This window comes from Heteronotia binoei, chromosome 14 (assembly GCF_032191835.1).
Source record: "Heteronotia binoei isolate CCM8104 ecotype False Entrance Well chromosome 14, APGP_CSIRO_Hbin_v1, whole genome shotgun sequence".
NCBI classification, from domain to species: domain Eukaryota; kingdom Metazoa; phylum Chordata; class Lepidosauria; order Squamata; family Gekkonidae; genus Heteronotia; species Heteronotia binoei.
The window spans coordinates 34,093,101-34,115,660 of record NC_083236.1 but is presented as its reverse complement, the minus strand read 5'-3'; the positions used below and the strand labels follow the sequence as shown (position 1 = coordinate 34,115,660).

Sequence of the window (22,560 nt, the reverse complement as noted above, 5' to 3'; positions counted from 1 at the left end):
GAGGAAAATCCTAACTCATCACTCCTGGAGCCTGCATTCTTCAGATCCCCTGGAGAAAGTGCTATAAGCAGTATTTTGCTTTTCCATTTAGACTTACAGTAAGAGAGTCAGTTAAGCCTCTCTCATGATAAATTAGGGCTTCTGAACATGAGGCATTTTCACTAGCCTAGCTGAGCCATGCTTGACATCTGATTACACAAGCCGTATCAGCTCCTGTCTGTGCAAATGCTTGCTATGGTTTAAAGGACAAAAGGCTTGTGTCTGGAGAGCACCGTTCGACAACTGTAACTCAAGCACCTTCAGAACAGACCCAGCCTACACAAAAGCACAAGAGATGGTGGAAACATTTGGTCAAGTTCATGGAATTAAACCTGCAGGTGAAGGGGTGCATCGGTGGGAAACAAGACAGAGATGGCATTTGAAGGCACAGGCCCCCATCACACCAAAAAAAGAACATCCAGGGTTTCCCCCTGTAGTTCTAAGCAAGTGAGATGATTGGGGAGAACACAGGGAGACAGAAATAAATGCAACGAAATACACTACCACCACTGAGTTGCCTTTTCTCTTGCGGTGAATAAATCCATGTGCAACTCTGACTGTAGGCAGACCAGGTTTTCCAAAGAGAGTTGACAGGTGATTCCCCATACTGTATACACTAGTTTCTTTTGTCCCATTGTCATCTTTGGGAAAACAGGCTTTGCAGCTTTCTGAAGCAATACAGAATCTCACAAAGCCTGTTTGACTGGAGAGGACAGTGGGGAAAGCAAAGAGGATGCAAAAATCACAGGGCAAAAATTAAGCATATACAGACAATGCATCATCTCCAGCTTTTAGGGGGCATCTACTGGACTGGATCCAGACTAAATTTTCCATCTGTGGAATAGAACTTTCCTGCAACTCCACACCCCACTGATCTCCATGAAATGCTGCTCCATGGGTGGGGCAGAAATAGGGGACCCTGAGTAACTATCTGAGGGGGTATGCTGCAGGAAATTGACAGAAATTTTGCCTGGATCCAACCCATTTCTTTATTTAGACATCAACTCACTGCTGATTTATGGCAATCCTGTAGGGTTTCAAGGCAAGAGATATTCAGAGTTAGTTTGCTGTTGCCTCTGAGGAGCAACTCTATCCTTCCTTGGGTGGTCCTCTCATTCAAGTACTAACCAGGGGTGAGCTCGCTTAGCTTCCAAGGTCTGATGAGCAGGGCAGGTCCTGCCACTGGGCAAACTAGGTGATTGCCTAGGGCGCCAGCCTTCTGGGGGCACCAAACTGGGCATTCTCATGTGACTCGGTGATGTTATCAGTGCAGGGGGTGGCGCCAGAAGTTAGCCTTGCCTAGGATGCCAGGTAGTCTAGGGTTGGGCCCTGCTGATGAGGTTGGGCTAACCTGGGCCATCCAGGGCAAGGCCTCCAAAACACAGTGGTGACTCATTAAAATGTGTTATCTCACATGACTGGCCGACATCACTAACAAACTAGTTTAGGAATTTGGTGAAGGCCTGAAGTGCTGACTCCTGGGAAATTTGACAGCAGAGGGCAGACTTGTTCCATCTAAGCTGAGTTAGCATGAGCTAGCTCACAGATTTTCAGCCTCCAGCTCACACATTTGTGTTCTAGCTCAGGAAAAGTCGCCCCAGAGCACACTAACTTATGCAACAGCTCACAACTTTAATGCCAGTAGCTCACAACTTTAATATCAGTAGCTCACAAAGTAGAATTTTTGCTCACAAGACTCTGCAGCTTAGAGGGAACATTGCTTGTGACCATCCACGGCAGAGAGCTGCAGTGACCAAATGGGGCCATGAGGCAGCTGACCTTCAAGGAGATTTCTTGGTTTCCCGAGCAGAGTTATACATGCAGGATATGGTGAAGTAGAGAATTGAAGAAACCATATCATAAGGTCCAAGATGTATACATTCAAGATTTGTGAATAAGTCTGTTAGCTCTCTGGACTCTCAGTCTCCAATGAACACTTAGGAAAAAGAGTCTCGAGTTCCCATGGAGCCAGCAAGTCATGTCTCCACATGTACATAAATCTGTATATGGTAACTCACCTCCTGGATGTGTTGCTCCAAACGACTGATCAATTTGTTCTATGGTTGGAGCAATTGCCTGAGAGTTGAAATGTACACCACTGGTAAAGGAAAAGAAAAGGAAAGTTTTGGAATCAGCAGATTCTCTATACTATACTAGTGAATCATCCTTGATATAGGCAAGTGCATCGAGAGTTCCTGTGCTTCACAATTTGTTTTGATCACCTCTGTCTTCACAACTGCCCAGGGACAACAACTTGTTATTCCCACTATGGAGATCAGGAGCTTGAGGGCAAAGGTTATTTCCAGACACACATAATGATGTCCTGGGATTATGACATTCTTTTGGAATGTCACCAAGAAAAATCAACTCAAAAATACACTCCGAACATTTATATTCACAGAAAGGAGTGGCTTTTGTTTCAAGTGCTTGCTTCATTCAGCAGACTAAGAGATTCTGAAAGAGAGAAACTAACCCATTTTCCAAAGCCAAGCTCTGCTTTTTATTAGGGGGCGTGTCCTTGTTGCACTCTTACATCGGCAACACACAAAATTAATTGATGGGAAATGTTTCAGAAGAGGATGAAACCCAAAGCATTAATTTAAGGTGCACTCAGGGCAAAATATACATCCTAGAACCATGGGAACTGGAGTATCCCTGAGGGACACAGATTCCTTAACAAAGAATTTTCAGCAACCTCACTGAACAACAGCTGGGGGAAGGCATGGCAGTTAAACTACTACAAGCCAGACATAAGGTTTGTGCCCTATATTTTCTTTTGCCTACTGGAAGAACTGACTCTAGATTTTAGTGATTTGAGGACTGGGTAAGTTCATAAGAACATAAGTTCCATGCTACCTATAACAGATATACGCTTCACAGTGAACCCAGAACATTTCCACCTGCACTCTTAAATCCAGAATCTCTAACTGCAACTTTCTAAATGTAATCATTCAAGCTTGAAATGATATAACCCTGTTAGGCTCTGCTGGACAGGAGAGTAAGGAGTGGTGAAAAAATATACCTCGCAGCAAATTAAATACTGGAGTGGATTTCTCCAGAAAACATAATTGCCCACAGAATTTTACTCAGAGAAGGGCTGAGCAATGAAGTCACAACTCCAAATGTTATAGCACTGGTGCATGACATGTTTTATGACTATTTTGTCTAGCATTTCAGCCACCACAGAAGGGAGGTTAGTTAATAGCTTGCCCGAAGACAGCTTTACAGTTTATTCTTCCACATCCATGGCCAAGAACTTTTGAAATAAAGAAAACCAAGCAAGCCAACAAACAACCTGGCATCCAACTCAATCTCACAGTCACCATCTTCTAGCTCAAAGGCTTTGTAATGGTTTTAATTCACTTCTCTCTCTACTTTGGTACCATCTGATAGCCTCTGGCTGGTACAAAGGACAGACTGTCAAAAGTGTCATTTCTTTGAATGACTACTTACCAATATTTTAACTTCACTTTAGTCAAATCATAAACTTCAATCACCTGAAAAAGGAAAGGGAAAATGTGTTTTAAACCAGGTGGGGGGAGGAAATACTACATTATTACAATTTAAAGATTTCCCCCTCCCTTTGAAGCAGCACCAGCAATGCTAACATGTCTCTGGGCCTAGCAAGGGATCTTGGGGAAAAGTTGTCAGAAAAGAAAAGCCTCAGGAAAAGGGAAAGAAAGTGGGCTGGTCCCACGGATACATTTAGCTAGCAGAGGTTCAGCCTCTTGTACAAGGTGAAGGTTCGTTCCAAAGGTGTAGGGTCTGCAGGAGTCCAGCAGAGTAATCAGATAAGCACCAAAAATAGGCAAAAACAACTTGCCTGTTTATTGCAGGATTCAAACAACCAGGAATACAGAACAAATAGCAGACTAACTGGAGCACTCTCAAAACATGCTGATAAAGTTAAGCTTAAGTTAACAGGCTGCAGGTGTGTTAACTAAAACAGAGCACTGCTTAAAGAAACATTACATCACAACAGGTGGAACAGATCTATGGGAACCAACCCAATCAACAGTTACATCCTTGATTAATGCAAATACAGTGAAATACTAAAGGGGAGTTACAATAAGATAGCAAAAAAATGGGGGGGGGTTCATCAACTTGAAAGGGAAAAGAAATAAGGAATGACAGAAATAAACTGCATTAACTATTTATACTATCAGCTTGTGAAGCCAATTAATTTTCAGCCTTCCACACATTTAATTGACCGCTTAAAATGAGCACTATGGCCATCTCAGGATGTTTTGAGGCAACAATTTTTCTTTGGCCAAACACACACAGACACACACACATACTACATTAACAAAATAGATACATAATTACTGTTTGGAAAAATCATAAATACAGTGAACCATGATGAACTCGCAAATCTATTGACAGTAAGTAATGCCTTTAGCAACAGCATCCAATTCAGCTTTGATAACAATTGGACTATAGATCTATTTTTAATTTGAATTTAAATCAGTCATTTTTGGCCCAGTTCCTACCTATGGCAAACTGTGTGGTAGCGGACACAGCTATGCAGACAAAAATATTTTGATTGAATGCATAACCAGAACAGCTCTAATACTAATAATGGTTCCTGAACCACCTTTTACGGGATCTGGTTACAGAATGGTGGATGCTCTGTTCTTTTCAAACTTGCTTAAGACATCTTGTTCCCTGCCTTGTCTGGCAATTGACAGACTGTGGCATAGAGAGTTATTTTTATAACCTGAGTAAACATCTTCATTTAGAGCAGGGGTGTCAAACATGTGGCCCATGGGCCAAATCAGGCCCTCCAGCGACTGGCTGTCCTCCGCTTCATTTTCCCTTGCCTGCTTTTTTCAGTCGCCATTTTGTGTTTCTCCTCAGATAGAGCAGCAAAGCAGTCTTTCCATCTCCCCCCTCCCTTTTCCCAAAGGAGGAGGAGGGAGGAGCAGCCTCAGCCAATGAGGGAGCTTGGCTCTATAGCTCTGCTGGGTGATTAAGTTTGCCAGGCTCAATTAATCACCCTGCAGAGCTACTGAGACAAGCCTCTCTTCCTTCTAATGAATGGCTGAGGCTCCTCCCCCTCCTCATGCCCCGGGGGAAGGAAAGAAAGAGCCAGAGCTTCCTTTGCCAGTCCCCACCATCAGGAGAGCTACAAAGAGTGCTTTTAACACTGGCAACAGTTTAGTGAAGGTATGAGCTTTTTGCCTTGCTACAGAGAGAGAGAGAGTTTTTGTTGGGCTTGTTATGGGTGTCACTGGGTTCTCCTCTTCTTTTTCACTGTACTCATGCCCTTCAGTCGTTCTCAATAGGAAAGCATGTGAACTACTTAGAAGAGAAATATCAGCATTAGGCTGAAAGTGTATTCCACCTCAGGATGACCCAGCAAATTTTCCTTAATTTTTCTTTCACGTTTTCCTTTGATTGGGGGTCTTGAATTTAGACTTCCCAGATAGTAGGCTGACACTGACCACTGTACATGGCTATCTCTCTGTTCTTGTAGGGTTTTTTTTTTTGGGGGGGGGAGTTGTATTTTTTTTTAGTTGTAGTAATTTTTCTGGGGAAGATTATAGTTTTGTAGACAAGCACATAGCTCTCAGTCTGTGCCATGGTGCCTTCACATGTTCTTGACTGATACATGAAACAACTTCTGTACAAAAGCTCACAATGCCCAGCTGCTTCATGTTCCTCTGGGTCTTAGGCTCAAAGCATTGACCATGAGATGTCTGTAATGAATGTCAATGAATCAAAAGTAGGTTTGCAACTTACAGATGTGCACAACTGAACAGCACATATTCAAGACTGGTACGGCACAAATACAGTACAGCACAATGAGCTGCTGGGTGTCATTGCTTAAAAAGGAGGGCGGGCATGGGGAGACAGCCACTGGGAAAGGGGCAAGGGAACCAGGAGGGGAATAAAACGGAGGAAGGGCAGCCAGCCAGAGGTCAGTGATGACCTATGGTGCAGAATTGAGGCCAGTCGAGCACAAACAGGGAGAGCGAGAAAGAGGCAGGCATGGCCAAACAGGGCAACAGGGTGTGGTAACCCAGCCGAGCACCTTTCTCTGAGACCTCCTGGCCGCCCAGGGCGGGGCCCCAAGTGTCCGCAGGGCAACGGCACAAACATTGTCTGCAGTTTTCAATGCAATAATTCATAGCAAGAGGTGACATTTATCAGAGACTGTAAAACAAAACATTGCAAGCATGCTAATATTTTAGGCATGTTTTATTTTAAGTAAAAAAATCTTTGTGTGTCCATGCCCTTTATAAAGTTTATATGTCCGCTACCTGGCATTACATTTTATGATACACATGGCCCAGTCTGACAAGGTCGCATTTATGTCAAATCTGGCCCTCATAACAAATGAGTTCGATACCCGATTTAGAGAATGGAGGTTGGGTGGGAGTCAATCTACACCTTCCTAGCCCTGACTGTAGATTTTGGAACTGCTGATCTCAAGCCCATTGGCTTTGTAATCCTCAAGACTGGAGGACATTTGCAGAATTGTCTTGAATGGATGGTTAAGGGAAAAGATTCTCTGTTTCCCCAGGGTTTTCCATTAAAGGTTCCATGCATCTCAACATGCCGCTAGATTACCTGCATCAGCAAACCTCTTGTCCCTTATGGTCAAGTCTTCCTGGGGGCTCACCTACACATTAAGCAGTCTTCATCTTCATTGGGGAATCACACAAGGACTTTGCATCAGAAGTTGTAAAGGCAGTTTTCTGCTTCCTCTCCTCACACGCCAGCTATTTTCTGCTTGCAACCAAAACAGGCAGGGAGAAGCAGCTTTCGCTTCCCCTCTCCTACTGTTTTCACCTTCACAAATTGCCATTCCCTTGTTAAAATCATGTTACTTATATGGCTACACACACAACGAAGTTATTAGTTGCTCCACTGGGCAGTCTGAAAATACCAAAATAGCGGGAGAGGCTAAAGCTCCTTTTGCCTATTTTGGTTCCGAGGAGAAAAAGAGAAGGTGGGGAGGGGCAGAAAACTCTGATACAACAAACACAAGGCCTTTGTAATGTCTAGACCAAGCCTTTCTCAGCCTGAGAGTACCACTAGAATTCTGACACAGGGTGGTGGGTGCAGCCACAAAATGGCTTTGTCTCGGCTGCGCCGTGCCACACCAGGACTGCCGCCAGCGCTGCCCACCCCCACCCAGATGGGTGCGAGGCCCCAGGCTTCAGACCGGCCTGACACCCCCGGCCCAAACGGTCAGTCGCCACGGCCGCCCCCACCTACCTGGGGAGCAAAGGGGATGACACCAGCTGCTGCTGCGCCCGCAGCACTTCAGGGAAGCTGGGAAGAAGCACGGCCCTGCGAAGACGCCACAGCCAGGAGCTGCCTTGCAGACTGGCGGTGCCTGGTCTCCCCTGGGACTCTGCTGTCCAGCAGAAATGTGGGGGCATTGGCTCAAACCCTGAAGGACGTCCCGCCACCACTGACCCCAACAGCCCCACGAGGGAGAGGGAGCTGCTGGGTGTCATTGCTTAAAAAGGAGGGCGGGCATGGGGAGACAGCCACTGGGAAAGGGGCAAGGGAACCAGGAGGGGAATAAAACGGAGGAAGGGCGGCCAGCCGGAGGTCGGTGATGACCTATGGTGCAGAATTGAGGCCAGTCGAGCCCAAACAGGGAGAGCGAGAAAGAGGCAGGCATGGCCAAACAGGGCAACAGGGTGTGGTAACCCAGCCCAGCCCCTTTCTCTGAGACCTCCTGGCCACCCCGGGCGGGGCCCCAAGTGTCTGCAGGGCAACGGCAGCTTGAGGGGCAGAGCCCCCGGACGAGGTGGGGTGTCACCGGCTGCCATATGAGGCAGAGCCAATCACATCCTCAACATTAGGGAATGAGGTCTAATAGAAACGTTTTTAACAGGATGCCTTTTAAAATGAATTTCTCACATAAACTCAGTTTACCTTTAGTCACAAATGACCTGTGCTGTGTGTAAACTACTGCCAAAGCATTTTTTAAAAAAAATCTCCATGGCCAATTTGAGGGCCTACTAGCCAAAAGCCCCATATGACTCCTCCCACCTTCTAAAACATTAGGTGGGAGCCAGGAAAGGTGTCAACGGGCACCACATTGGGGAGTGCTGGTCTAGACAAACCATGGAACTGATGCCCTCCAGCTCTGCCAGGTCATAACATTCTGGAAATTAGTTTAAAACTTGCTCTGCAATCCACTTGTTGCTAAGCACCAGCAATCAAGCAGAGCCAGTCGCTTTCATACAGGGCTGATTTGCCTCAGAACAGCTTGTACAGAGCTGGCTCCTCTTCATGTATGTGAAAGCAATGACAGGAACCAGGATCCCTCCTTGCCTGAGCCACATGGCTTAGGGGGGTTTGTTTTGTTTTTGTACTTGTTATGTGTTTAGCTGATGGCATTTCTGAACAGTTTCAGTAGGAAGTATGGAACAAACACACACACGGTGAGTACTGTGGCCCAGGTCTAGGATTGCCGGCTAGTTGAATTTACTGTGGAAATTATATTGTCGCATGCAGTATAACAGGGGTGGCCAAATTGAGGCTTGGGAGCCACATGTGGCTCTTTCACACATATTGTGTGGCTCTCAAAGCCACCACCACCTAATTGGCCAATTTGGAGAATGCATTTGTCTCTTTAAATCACTTCTCCAAGACAAGCCAGCCGGAGGCTTGGAAAATGCATTTAAAGTTAAAGTTGCTTTCTTTTCACCTCTCCATCCTCTCATCTATTTTCCTTCCTTCCTTCCAGCTTTCAAACATCTGATGTTCATGCTTTATGGCTCTCAAACATCTGATGCTTTTTCTTTGTGGCTCTTACATTAAGCAAGTTCGGCCACCCGTGCAGTATAATATGGTTTATATACACACATTGTGACGGTTTGGTCCTCTGAATATAATCTACACATGTCACTGGTTCTGTTGTCTAGCCTGACTGGCAGTGGTTTTCCAGGATTCCTGGTAGAGAAAGATTTCTCTTAATTGGCAATGTCAGGGAATGAGCCTGAGACCTTTTACATTCAGAGCTGGTGGCTTATAACTGAGCAACAATCCTAAAAGGGACTGGCCTCTGAAAACTTCTAAAGGGCTGTAGGTTTTGCCTTTACCACACTTCTTTGTGTACTTCTTTCTGTTTCCTTTTTGTTTTTATTCTAACAAATGAATGCTTTAAAATGCTTTATGGTTCTGGCTAGTCAAATGCTATTTCTAAATGCAATCAGGAAAAATTAACAACCATATAATGGACACAAATAATCTTTAAAGGAGAAAATATTTTTCCTTTGTTGGACTCAGGGAGCATTTACCAAACAATATTACCGGTACATTTTAAGCTATGCACAATAGACTTATGTAACAACTGCAAGTTTAATAGCAAACTATTGATTCTTGCATGAGTAAAAATTTACCAAACCATTTTAGCTTCTGCTAAGCAGTTACAATTATTGCAGGGGCAGGGAGGAAACCATAACTAAGCAAATTAAAGAGTGTGGGGGGAGGGAACAGAACAACGGCACTGTTGATGGGGAAACGCTTCTCTACCATCCACAAAAGAACACTTGGCAGTTTACGGTGGCTGTTATAGATCAAGCCATCTAGCATTTTCTGCAGCTCGAAATTTGATTTGGTTTTTTTTCCCCCCTGGAAAGAAGACATAGAATGCTAATCAAGTAAAGACTTCCTGGTTTCTGCAAGCAGCAGCAGCAAATACTGCCATTGGGCAAGCAAACAGCAGCACAGGGGGTGAGGGGCGCAGTGGCACTGGAAAGGGATCTCGTGGGGGGAGGGGAGCTGCAGTTGTGCTGCTCCATGTGCTATACTCCTTTTATTGTCTGGGAGCAACTTACAAACATCAGCAATGCCTGGGGTTACCATAGTTAGAAAAGCAAAAAAGAGGACATATTTCCCAACTGACTACTTCAAACAAGCCAGTTTGGTGTAGGGGTTAAGTGTGCGGACTCTTATCTGGGAGAACCAGGTTTGATTCCCCACTCCTCCACTTGCACCTGCTGGAACGGCCTAGGGTTACCCATAGCTATCGCAGGAGTTGTCCTTGAAAAAGCAGCTGCTATGAGAGCCCTCTCAGCCCCACCCACCTCACAGGGTGTCTGTTGTGGGGGGAGAAGATATAGGAGATTGTAAGCCGCTCTGAGTCTCTGATTCAGAGAGAAGGGCAGGGTATAAATCTGCCATCTTCTTCTTTTTCTTCTATGACAAATCTTTTTTTAATTACCCCTAGTACTATTTAAACTGTGATCATTTTTATTAACTGGGAATATTCCTAACCATCCAACCCAAAAAGACATTTTCATCAGCTTTTTAAAAAGAGCCCAAAAGAGGATGGGCACCAAAACAAAAGGACATGTCCTCTAAAAAAAAAAAAGGATGCCTGGTAACCTTAACAATGCCTGAATGTTCTGATTTGACTCAGAAGCATAAACATAGTTCTGGATTTATTACATAAAAATACAAGCCGATAGTTTTGTACTTGCCTCAAACCCCTCTGATATCTTTCAAACCCCTGAGTATTTACATATCCTAGCAATTAATATGCATAATTTGTTCTCTACCTCTATCCATTTTCATTGGGAAGTTAGTCTTAGTTAGGCAGACAAGAAAGAACTGGAACAGTTCATGCAGCAGGTTGAGACTCAGAACATCTATAACACCCCTTTTGTTGGAACCAACTTTGGCCGGGTGTACTTGCATATGGAAGTCTTAAGTGTGAAGGGAGGAGGGAGGCAGAAAAGTCTAACATGGCACTGTGTTCAGAATGTTGCACTATGAACTGGGAAACCCAGGTTTGATTCCCCACCTTGCCATGGAAGCTTGCTGGGTGACTTTGGGCCAGCCAGTTTAACCTACCCCACAAGGTTGCTGCCAAGGACAAAATGGAGAAGGGGAGGATGCTGTAAAGCCACTTTGGGTCCCCATTAGGGAATAAAACTGGGTAGCAACTAAATAATTTTTTTTTTACCTTAAGTCTTTGATTGAAAGCATCAAACAGCAGTTTGATTCCGTCCTGAGTCAGGTTAAGGATGAGGTCATGGCTAAGAGGAGACTGGAGGGGGGTAAGAAAAAGGAGAAATGAGTTGTTAATAGTCAACGGATTATTTGTCAAGCCAAGTTCTGCAACCAAAAGCCAAGCGAAAGAACACTGGCCCTAATTTTTCCCAGTTGACAGAAAGAACCATTGATTGTTTCACAAATGAAAGCTAAAGGCCAGGGCACTTGCCCAATTTTCCTGGCGGCTTGCTCATTTACATAAAACTGAAGTGGCTCTGGCAAGATATTCATGCCGCTGAAATTCAAAGCCGGTTGCTTTCACGGAGGGAAAAAAAAATATCCTTCAGAGTTGACATTTATCGCTTAGGTTGAACAACAGAAATGCTTCGCAAAGGAGAGAATCTGTCACTTGCAGCAACACTTTTACTGCTTTGGAAGGGGAGTGTTGAAAGAAATCCAGAGAGCTTCTCTCTTATGCTGATAACACTTTGGGAGGGTGTTGAACACTTCGGATACAGGAAAGGCCAGAAGTGGACATGAAATTTTGGAAGGGATACTGAAGTGAAAGATCTCAGAACCAGCTGCAATTCCTTGTGTTTATAACACAAAACTGGAGAAAGGCAAGTTTTTCAACTAATTCACTCAAGAATGGGAAGGACTTAGTCGTGGCTTCCTGGGGTGGTTCCACACAAGCACGTTAGCCACCAGATGACTACAACACCCAGGCTTCCAGCAGGTGTGAAATCAGCTATCACAGTCGTTACATCACAGATAGAACTCTCACTTCACTTCAGGCACAAAGCTTTTCAATGCAATCAATTCCTACATGGAGGTAATCAGTTTTTAGTTGATGCCCATCAGCCCTCTGAAGATCGACACAGCAGCTCTTGACTAAGGGCACTGCAGAAAGATGCCTGTAGCACAAAGAGCTCTGAATGAATCCAGTAAGTGAGCCAAAGTACATTACAGGGCAAAGAACACTCGATGCTCTCAGTTCCCCAAGTGTCTTCTCTGTTGCAGTCAGGAGTAGCAACTAAGCTGCAAAAAATGTTTAGCACAGCTTGCAGATCTCCATTGCAGTGCTTAACATCACTACTTCTAATTTATTAAAAAAAGTCTATCCCCACTATAAAAGTTTGAAAGCTGCCAGATAGCAGGTTTTCAAATTAATTTTCACGTCATTGTGATTTTTTTAAAAAGATGTTTTAAAATACTGTTGTTCTTGGCCACACAAACAAGAGACCCCATCTTTCATTTATACCCCACCTTTCTCCCCAGTGAGGAGCCAAAGCAACTTACATCGTTCTCCTTTCCTCCATTTCATCTTCACAACAGCCTTGTAAGATAGGTTAGGCTGATGAAGACTGGCCCAAGATTGCCCAGAAAACTTGTGCACTGTTTGAACCTGGGTCTCTCAGATCCTAGTCCAAAACCCTGGCCATCATGCCATGCTAGCTCTATCATAAAGTCTCAAGAATGCCAGGCAAACTCCCTGCTCAGGAGACTAACTGTGCCATCCCAAGCAGAATTACACCCTGCTTAATCAATGAACCGAGAACGGGATAGCCGTGCCCAGGATGGCATGGTCTGTCTGCTTGACATGCAATCTCACGAAGAAATACAGAAAAGCAATTCTCAATGACACTGGCCTGGAAGCAGGAAAAATATGAGCAGGCCACAGGTTTTTAATATCAGTGCAAGCCTCGTCCTAGGGCTACTGCACAGAATTTTGATGTATCTAAGCCAGAACTGACAGTCTCCTCAACGTGAGAGCACTGAAGGAAAGCTTGATCTTTATTGCTGCCTGCAGCTTTTCTTTCCTCTTTTCACAAGGCCTATGGCTAGGCAAAGAGTAAAAAAAGCAAAAAAAAAAGCAAGACTTCAAGTAGGCAGTTCAAACTGAAACACAGCAATGATGCTTGAACTGGTATGCCACAGCATCTCAAATGAGGATACGCATCCAGATAACAAGTGCTGCATGGGAAAGGATGGTATTCCAAATAGGCATAAATATCTATCTCCTGTCAACACCAAATGCATAAAAGCTATTAGCTCACAATATTTTTTTTACTAGACACCTAGCCAGCCTTTAAAGATGGTTAAGGTTCATTATTTATAACCTAAAAGAAACAGAAACAACATCTGTAAAGAAAAAAAACACCTTCACTGTGTTATGCCAAGAGGAGGCCATCTTTGCTCACTGCAGCTGTTCAAATATCTGCATTTCTAAAGTCAACATTAAAAAGAAACCCAGAATTCAAGCCTAGCTTCTACCACACCTTGCTTGTGAAGAGTTTGCCAGGATTCTTCAAAAACAATTAAAGCACGTAGCCTACAGGAAGTCCTGGCACTAAATAATGTCATTTCTGTGCAGCATAATAAGGCTATAGAGGTCAGTTCCCCTGGAGGAAATGGCACCTCTGGAGAACTGACTCTATGGCAGCACATCCCCACTGAGCTCCCACCTAGGCACTGCCCCCAAATCTCCTGGAATCTCACAAGCCACAGCAGATAACCCTGCTCACCCTCCTCAGATCTGGCAGGAGTTTAACAAGTTAACTGAAGCTCCTACACATGTTGCCCCTCCCAGTTCAGTGTAATGGTTAAATGTGCGGACTCTTATCTTGGAAAACTGGGTTTGATTCCTCCACATACACCTGCTAGAATGGCCTTGGGTCAGCCATAGCTCTGGCAGAGTTGTCCTTGAAAGGGCAGCTGCTGTGAGAGCCCTCTCAGCCCCACCCACCTCACAGAGTGTCTGTTGTGGGGGAGGAAGATAAAGGAGATTGTGAGCCGCTCTGCGATTCGGAGTGAAGGGTGGGATATAAATCCAATATCTTCTTCCCCTCTGCTCTGAGAGTGGGGTGGGGGTGGGTTCCAGGTCCTGCTGGAATTCCTGAGAAAACCCAGTCTTGTTGCCTGGGCAACTTGGCTGCCATCAGTGCCCAACTTGCTGCTGCTTGGAAGCCCAACACATTTCCAGGTGCCCACTCCTCAGCTGCCTGGCATATCTCCAGAGTCAGTGTTCCCTCTAAGCTGAGTTAGCGTGAGCTGGCTCACAGATTTTTAGCCTCCAGCTCACACATTTGTGTCTTAGCTCAAGAAAAATGGCCCTAGAGCACAGTGATTTATGCAGCAGCTCACAACTTTAATACCAGTAGCTCACAAAACAGAATTTTTGCTCACAAGACTCTGCAGCTTAGAGGGAACATTGCTCCAGATGTGTGCATGGCTTTACCCAGTAGCTCTGAGGCAACAGCATCAGGGATGCCACGATTGGTGACTCCCAAACACAACTTCTACGTTTTTGTAAAGCACACATTTATGCTGACTTACTAGTACAGATACTATTTAAAAAACCAACATTATGTAAATTGCAAGGACAAAATGAAACAGATTCTCGTTTTCTTGCGTATTTTGTAGTGATTTATTAAGGCCTCTCTTTTTGGAGCAACTGTACTCCGTCCTAGAACACACAGCCACAGAGTAATGTAAGAAGTATGCACAATTTGAACACCCCGCCCCCCCTCCCCCCAGGCAGAATGTCACACACAAAGACACAAGATCAGATATTAAATTACCTTAGGCCTCTTAATGCAGCAGAGGATAAACAGTCATTTGAACCTCCACTTAAAAAATAAAACACAATCCTGGCTTAAAGAGGCTAACTGAGTCAACAGCACCTGGCCAAATCAGAAGCTCCTTCCATTCATTCTTGGTCACATCAACAAGTCACAGGTTTGTCGTCTTAGGTTGTGGGAAATGCCAAATTCCATAGAAACACTGATGTGAACAGTCAGCAAAGAAGTAAGGCTACAACTCCTAGAAATTCCTGACCTGCATTTGCAAGAAGAATTTTTGGATAAGCTCTGTCTCAGAGGACTGTTTCTTAGAACTGTACCCCGCACGTAAATGACAGTGAGTCTCTGGTTATCTTTCTCCTCTCCTTGTGGGGGAAAATCAAAGACCGAACTGGAGAGTTCACATTCATTCTTGAACATAAACTCAGGAGGAAAAAGATTTTTTAAAAAATGCTGCATCTGTGATTTTATCAACAAGCTCTGCATCACATCAAAGCATTAGGGCCATTTAATTGCTCCGCAGGGTGTGAGCCACATCCACCCTGCTTTCAACAGATAGTGACTGGACCACAGCACTGGCTCAATTATCACCCTTGTCCCATAGACTAAGCATGGCCATGAGCTGAACCATGAATTGTGATTCATGCTAAAAATGGCCGATTCATGGTTTATTCCAAACTAGTTCATCTGATCCTGTCACACCCAGCCTTTTCTCTTGGCATGTTGTTTTGTGTTTGGTTTATTCTTCTGGACAGCCTGGCCTGATTCCCTGCCCCTGCTGCTTCTAGCCAGTTACACTCCCTTCTGAGCTTCCTGGGAGTGTAACTGACGAGAAGTGCAGGGCCCTTTCCCCAGCACCCTGGGTTTGTCAGTTTCCAGTAAAACTGACTAGAAGCCAGGGGGCTGAGGAAAGAGCTGCCACCTCTAGTCAGTTTCACTCCCCCTCCAAGTTTCCTCAGAGGTGAAATGGACCAAAAGCTGCAGGGTGGCTTTTCTTTCCTTCCCCAGCTTGTCATACCGCTAGGAGAGAAGTTTATTAGGAGCACCTGCTTTGGCCCCCCAAAGCCTATTTGCACCAAAGTTGGAGAGCAAACAGAAGGGTTTGCCACAAGTTTGGTGTCTCTAGCCCACTTGGGGCTGTTCTACACCTTCCCAAACCCAATGAACCAGAAATCATTCAGGAAATCAGAAAAAAAAATGAAATGAAATGAAATGAAATGAACCACCAAATTGGGGAACCCAACGAACCACAAAATGGAACAAACCACCATTTCTGTGTTCTGTGCCCATCCCTATCCTAGACCATCAGCTAGCTGTTCAGTACAACACATCACACCCAGCATGTATGCCTTCTCATGCAGACCTAGGTGGCGACTCTAGCAGCCATAAAATCATGAATATTTTCTACTGAGCCAAAGAAGGGTCAAGACACAATTAAAAGTGGAACGTATGAATTAATTCTGTGACCTGAGAGTCATATCTGCATGTGCTCAAATTACACAATGCTGCCCGACCCCCTTTCCTCTTGAGATGTGCCCTCTCAGCAACTGTGTTCGAAGGCTGCCTCTTCTCTCCTCAGTGGACTCCCTTTTGGATCAGGTACTCCATCCTGTCAACTGGAGTCACTTATCACACCCTGAGAATCCCATCTGCTTCAGGTGTACTATGTTTATTACTTCCAAGTCAGGGACAAAATACATGTTACTTGTGACACCAGCCTGGGACTGATAAAGTACTACACTTGATCTTCGCCATAAGGCCAAGAAACAAAGAACAATGGACTTTGAGAGACAGTCAGATCTTGCTAAATAACTCAGCTTTTATAACGTCTGAACTAGACACCATCTGTCTTGTCCCTTTTTTCTATTTATATCACCTAGATGTTCAGAAGTTTAGCAAGGCCTTTACCTTAGCTAGGTGCTCAGTAGCAGTGCTAGAGGGTAGGAACAAGAGGATTCCTTTTGCTCAGAGATTCTGCCAGTGTGATCCAGGGGAAGTTGAAACTACCAAGCATGTGTTTCTCAGATTTCCCTGGTACAAATTTGTATGTGAGAAATGTATTGCACCCCCAAAAGAGGTAATGTTCAGCTGGACGGAAACCGATTTCATTAAGCACATTTTATCTGATGAAAACCAGCTGATCGCTAAAAGCGGTGGCTAAATTCTGTGCTGCTTGATACTGTATTTGAAAAGGTCTTTTAAATTTGTCCTAAGTCTATATATTTATAACTAGTGCCCATACTTGCTTATGTTTTTATGTAATTTTAAGCCTATGCCATTAGTGGTTATATGTTTTAGTTATATGATGTACTGGCTCAGTGCCATAATAAACTAAAAGCCAAACTAGACATGGTGGCAGAAATGGGGAAACCTATGGCCACCAACACCACTTTAGAGAAGAATTTAGCAACCGTGAGAGGTGATCTTAATTCCCCACTCCTGCCTTTTAGAGTGTCAAAACAGATCTACCCTACTGCTTTCACTGGGGAAGTCTCTTGAGTGAGCCCAACAATTGAGGGCCTTTCTAGACCAAGAACAATGAGAAGAGATGGGGAAAAGAGAATAAATGGTAGGCTGGAATTGTGGGGAGGAACACAACAGAAACCAAAAAGTAATGCTTATGAGAAAATAACTTAAAGGGGAACCCATACTTCAGTGAATACTTTGTTTGGCTCCTGGATCTTCCTATATAGATAAGAAAATCCAGGCGGTAAAGCCTTATTATAATAGCATAATGCCCAGCAGCATCTTGGATCCTCTACCTCGTCCTTCTCATTTCAGTGCTGCTATGCAGAAGTGTGAATTTGATGGTCTTGGCATAGTTTGTAGCCTGAACTGAAGAGGATATGTGATGCTCAAGCACTTCCTAATCATTGTATGTACATCTTCACAAACCAGAACATAAGTAGAACCTGCTGGATCAGACCAGTGTGGTCCATCTAGCCCAGTATAAAAAGTGGCCAACCAGTTGCTCTAAAAGGCCAAATCAAATCTAAAAGGCTTGATGGATTTGATTTAAATAATTTAAATGATGATTTAAATCACTAGTTAGTAAGACTAAATATAAATAGTGGTTTTCTACATAAAGACTCATTCTTGCTGGCCTTAATATTTACAACCCAGATGAAGGCTTCATTTTAATAACTTTTCAGGTTAGTTTTAGTTATATCAGAAAATGAATGGTTATTTGAAATAGATAATTATGAAATCACTGCAAGGTGAACTATTTCCAATTTAATAGGTTAAACAGGTTAATCGTTCATAATTGAACAACTTTTCTGCTGTACTTTATTGGAAGGATAAAAATAATCATTAATAATAACCGTTTAAGTTGTTTTATTCAGGGCTTTCTTTATAGCAGGAACTTATTTGCGTATTAGGCCACATAACACTGATGTAGCCAATCTTCCAAGAGTTTACAGGGCTTTTCTTACAGGGCCTACTGTAAGCTCCAGAAGAATTGGCTACATCAGGGGTGTGTAGCCTAAAATGCAAAAGAGCTCTTGTAACAAAAAAAAGCCCTAGTTTTATTAAACTAAAATAACATTATATAGAATATATATTCTTGTATTTGCTTAAAAATCCATGTGGGTACACTCAAAAAAATCTTGAGATTTCTGGAGTATTCTGCTCAAAAAAATTTTCTTTCATTTGTGCTGTTTGGCCTTGCACCTCATACTTAGTTCTTAACATCTCCTCCTTATCCAGACCGATTCCATCCCAAACTATCTTATATTCATTAGACTTCCTGAAATTTAGCACTTAAGGGATAAAGAGTTGTTTCTGTGTGCATAGATTTGCAGAGAACCAATAGGGCAGAGGTCTTTTAACTCTGTACATTTCACTTACCAAAAAATTTGAACATTGTATGAATATACAGTCTCATGTAACATAATTAAAAACTAATCCATATTTCATGATTAATAACCTTTGGATTATAATGTATCTTTAACAGAAAACTGTCTGTAGAGATTTTTCCTTTAAAAAGCACTTTTTAAAAAAGAAATCCAATTTCAGATTTTAAAAATCCGTTTTAATTGAAAAAAAAAAACCCTGATTTTTTATCCACCCTGCAACAGGGTATGGAGGCTGAGGCCTTCCCCTGATACTGACTTTTAGCACTAGTATAAACAGGTTGCTTACCTGTAACTGATGATCTTCAAGTGGTCTGTGCAGTCACACACATGGGTTTTCCGCCTGGAACAAACCCGACCTCGGAGAATTTAAAGCTAGCCTAGGCGTTTATTTTGGCACGCATCCCCTCTCGCTCTGGGGAGCAGGCATCCACTGCGCATGCCAGGAGCGAGGGGGAGGCGCTCCACCCACCCAGTTTCTTCTAGCCGCTGTATAGAGAAATCTTAAAAGGTAAAGAATAGCACACACCAGCAGCGGGGAAGGCTGGGCGGGCGTGAGTGACTGCACAGATGACCACTTGAAGATCATCAGTTACAGGTAAGCGACCTGTTTGTCTTCATCGTGGTCTCTGTTGCAGTCCCACACATGGGTGACAGGTAAACTGAAGTGCACGGAGGCGGGTGCTGGTTCTGAAAAGGAATGACATGGATTAAGTATGCATATAGGCACCAAGATATTGTACTTACAGGAGAAGAGACTGTAGGCTTCAATCAAAGATAAAGCGAAGTACAGCTTGTCCGAAGGACACATCTTGCCGGGCACGGATGTCTAAGGCGTAGTGCGTGGCGAATGTCGATGTAGAAGACCAGACTACAGCAGCACAGATGTCTTCCATCGGTACGCCCTTAGAAAAGCCCGAGGATGTAGAAACAGTTCTAGTGGAATGGGCTCGTAAATGTCCGGGTATAGGTTGTTTAGCTAGTTGGTAGCATAACGCAATAGCAGCTACAACCCACTTCGAGAGTCTCTGGGTAGAGGTTCTTTGCCTTTGCTTAGGAGTTCCATAGACTACAAAACGTCTCGAATCCATACGAAAACGGCTTGTTCTATCAATATAGTAAGCAAGGGCCCGACGTACGTCAAGATTGTGTAAAGTTCGTTGGCCCATGTCACTAGGTTTCTGAAAAAAAGAGGGTAGAGTGGTTGGTTTTCCCAGATGGTAAGGTGAAACGATCTTTGAGAGGAAGATTGTATCAGGACGTAGAACTACTCTGTCATGGTGGAAGACAGTGTAAGGTGGATCTGCCCGGAAAGCACAAACATCGCTAGCTCTTTTGCCAGGTGTAAGTGCCACCAATAGTGCTGTCTTCCATGATAAAAGATGCAGTGGGATAGATGCCATTGGTTCAAAGGGAGGTTTCATTAGTTGTCTCAGAACAAGGGATAAGCTCCACATAGGTTGTAATTGACGAATTGGGGGTCGTAGGTGTAGAATACCTTTGAGGAATGATTTTGCAGCAGGATGAGAAAACACCGTGCATCCTTCGATATGTGGATGGAAGGCTGAAATAGCGGCCAAGTGAACTTTCAAAGAAGAGTAGGCGAGACCTGAGTTAGAGAGAGATAAGGTGTATGACAGGATCTGAACTATAGAGGACGATGTAGGTAAAAAATTGTGGTGGGCGGCATACTCAGCAAACCGCTTCCATTTTTGAGAATAAGACCTTCTGCTGGATGGTTTTCTGGCGTTTATTAGGACGTGTCGGACTTCCACAGGAAATTCTAGAAACTGATTCTCCATGCAGTTAGTTGCAGGAGCCCTGGATTGTGATGTAGGACCTTGCCATCTTGTTGCGAGAGGAGGTCCCGAGTTTGAGGGAAGCAGTGAAATACACTGTTGGAGAGAAGAAGTGTGGTGAACCATGGTTGACGAGGCCACCAGGGTGTGACTAGTATGCAATCGGTCCGATCTGATTTGATCTTTTGAAGTGTTCTTGTTATTAGTGGAATGGGTGGAAAGAGGTAGTGAAGCGTCCCTTTCCCTTGGTGGAGAAAGGCATCCCCCACGGACTGAGTTGATGGGGGACCTCGCATGTAGAAGAGTGTGCATTGGGTATTGTCCGGGGAAGCAAACACATCTATGACCGGAACTCCAAACATTTTGAAGACTGGTTAGAGATAGCATCGTTTGAGTGTCCATTCGTGATTGTTCACGAGTTGGCGACTTAGTGTATCTGCTTGAGTATTTTGGATCCCGGGCAGATGCACAGCTGTTAGATGTATGTTGTGAGCAATGCTCCAATGCCAGAGAGCTAGAGCTCGTTTGCATAGACGGGCAGATGCAGTACCTCCTTGCCAATTGCTATAGAACACGGTCACAACACTGTCTGATGTGACCTGAATGTGTAGACCATGAAGAGATGGTAGAAATGACTTGAGTGCTCTGTGGACCACCAACAGCTCCAAACAGTTGATATGGAGGGATTTTTCGTAGGTTGTCCACTGCCCTTGCACCGTTAGTGTGTCAAAGTGGGCTCCTCAACCCCATCTCGAAGCATCTGTCATGACAATGACTGATGGAGGTGATCTTATGAATGGCATCCCTGCCAGAAGGTGATGTTCTATTGTCCACCATTCCAGTGCTGGAAGAATGTGATGTGGAACGGTTAGCCGAGTTCGCTGGTATTGACAATGTGGATGGAACGACCTTACGAACCATAATTGTAGGGGCCTCATGCGAAGTCTTGCACGACGGAGGACAGAAGTCGTAGCCGCCATAAGACCCAGCATGCGTTGAAAGATGAGAGCTGTCTGGGTGGGATGAGATATGATGGTATTGGTAGAGTCTGAATATTGTGGACTCTGTCTGCAGGTAGGTAGGCTTTGTGGGTTACCGTTGATAGGCGTGCACCTATAAATTGGATGTCTTGTGTTGGGACAAGGTTGGATTTTTGGAGGTTGACTTGGAGGCCTAGTAAAGATAGAAGTGCTAGAGTAGTCGAAATGTCTTGTTGAAGCTGCTCTTGGGATTGAGCCACAATGAGCCAGTCGTCTATGTACGGATATATTGAGATTTTCCATTGATGAAGCGACGCTGCCACCACCGCCATGCACTTCGTGAAGACTCTTGGTGCTGTCGATAGGCCGAAGGGGAGAGCGCGGAACTGATAGTGGTTGTTCCCAACAGCGAATCTCAGGAATCTTCTGTGGCAATGGTTGATGGTAAGGTGGAAATAAGCATCTTGAAGGTCTATGCCATCCAGGCATCCTTGGGAATTAGAGGGAGAGTAGACTGCAGGGTGATCATGCAGAATTTTTTGTAGCAGATATGACGTCTGAGTCTACGGAGATCCAGTATTAGATGCTGTCCTCCATCCTTCTTTGGTACCAGGAAATATCGGGAGTAGAACCCCGTGCGATGGAATTGAGGTGGTACTGGTTCTATAGCTGCCTTGGCCAGCAAGGCAGTGATCTCTTCCTGGAGAGGTAGAGAAGGAGGGGTAGGCATAAAGCGATGGTGCTTTGGGGGCAAATCTAATTATATGGTGTAACCCCTGTGGATGATCGCCAGGACCCATGAATCCAATGTTATGGATTCCCACATGTGGTAAAAGGGGAGCAGTCTTGTTGTATGGAGATGATGTGTCAATGGTGCTAACAAGTCAAAGAGACTGTTTTGATTCAGGAGTCGCTTTCTTAGTCGGCTGTGGTCGAGGTCGTTGATGGAATGGTTGCTTAGCTGGTGGAGCTTTACATTTCCAGTAGTCAGCCTGCCTGGGTGAACGGGGACGCTTGTAGAAGGATGGTTTCCAGCCTCTTTGACTGTTGGTTTGAGGTTGTTGCTGGATAACCCGTAATCTCTTGGCTCTCTTTCTGCTGTCATCTACTGTAGTTAAGATGTTGTCAGTAGTTGCATTAAAGAGACCTTGACCGTCAAAAGGCAGATTTTCTATTTTAAATTGTATGTCAGGCTGTAGTGATGAAGATTGGAGCCAGGCATGTCTACGTAAGGCAATGGAGGTGGCCATGGTTCTAGAGGAACAAGCAACAGCGTGTCGGACTGAGTTGATTTGTTGCTTGCTAACACGGTTAAGCTCTTGTAAGATTTGTGAAGCTTGTT

At 44.3% G+C, this 22,560-nt stretch overlaps 1 protein-coding gene across 3 annotated transcripts in view; it reads right to left on the bottom strand.

The window, feature by feature from the left end:
- Positions 1-22,560, bottom strand: part of PHAF1 (phagosome assembly factor 1) — a 71,568-nt gene that overhangs the window by 26,123 nt on the left and 22,885 nt on the right. For all 3 annotated transcript variants that reach the window (XM_060253892.1, XM_060253889.1, XM_060253891.1), the window contains exons 4-6: positions 10,976-11,059; positions 3,493-3,536; positions 2,058-2,137 (exon numbers count right to left, since the gene is read on the bottom strand). In XM_060253892.1, the coding sequence (XP_060109875.1) occupies positions 2,058-2,137; positions 3,493-3,536; positions 10,976-11,059 (208 nt within the window). The remainder of the gene's footprint in view (positions 1-2,057; positions 2,138-3,492; positions 3,537-10,975; positions 11,060-22,560) is intronic.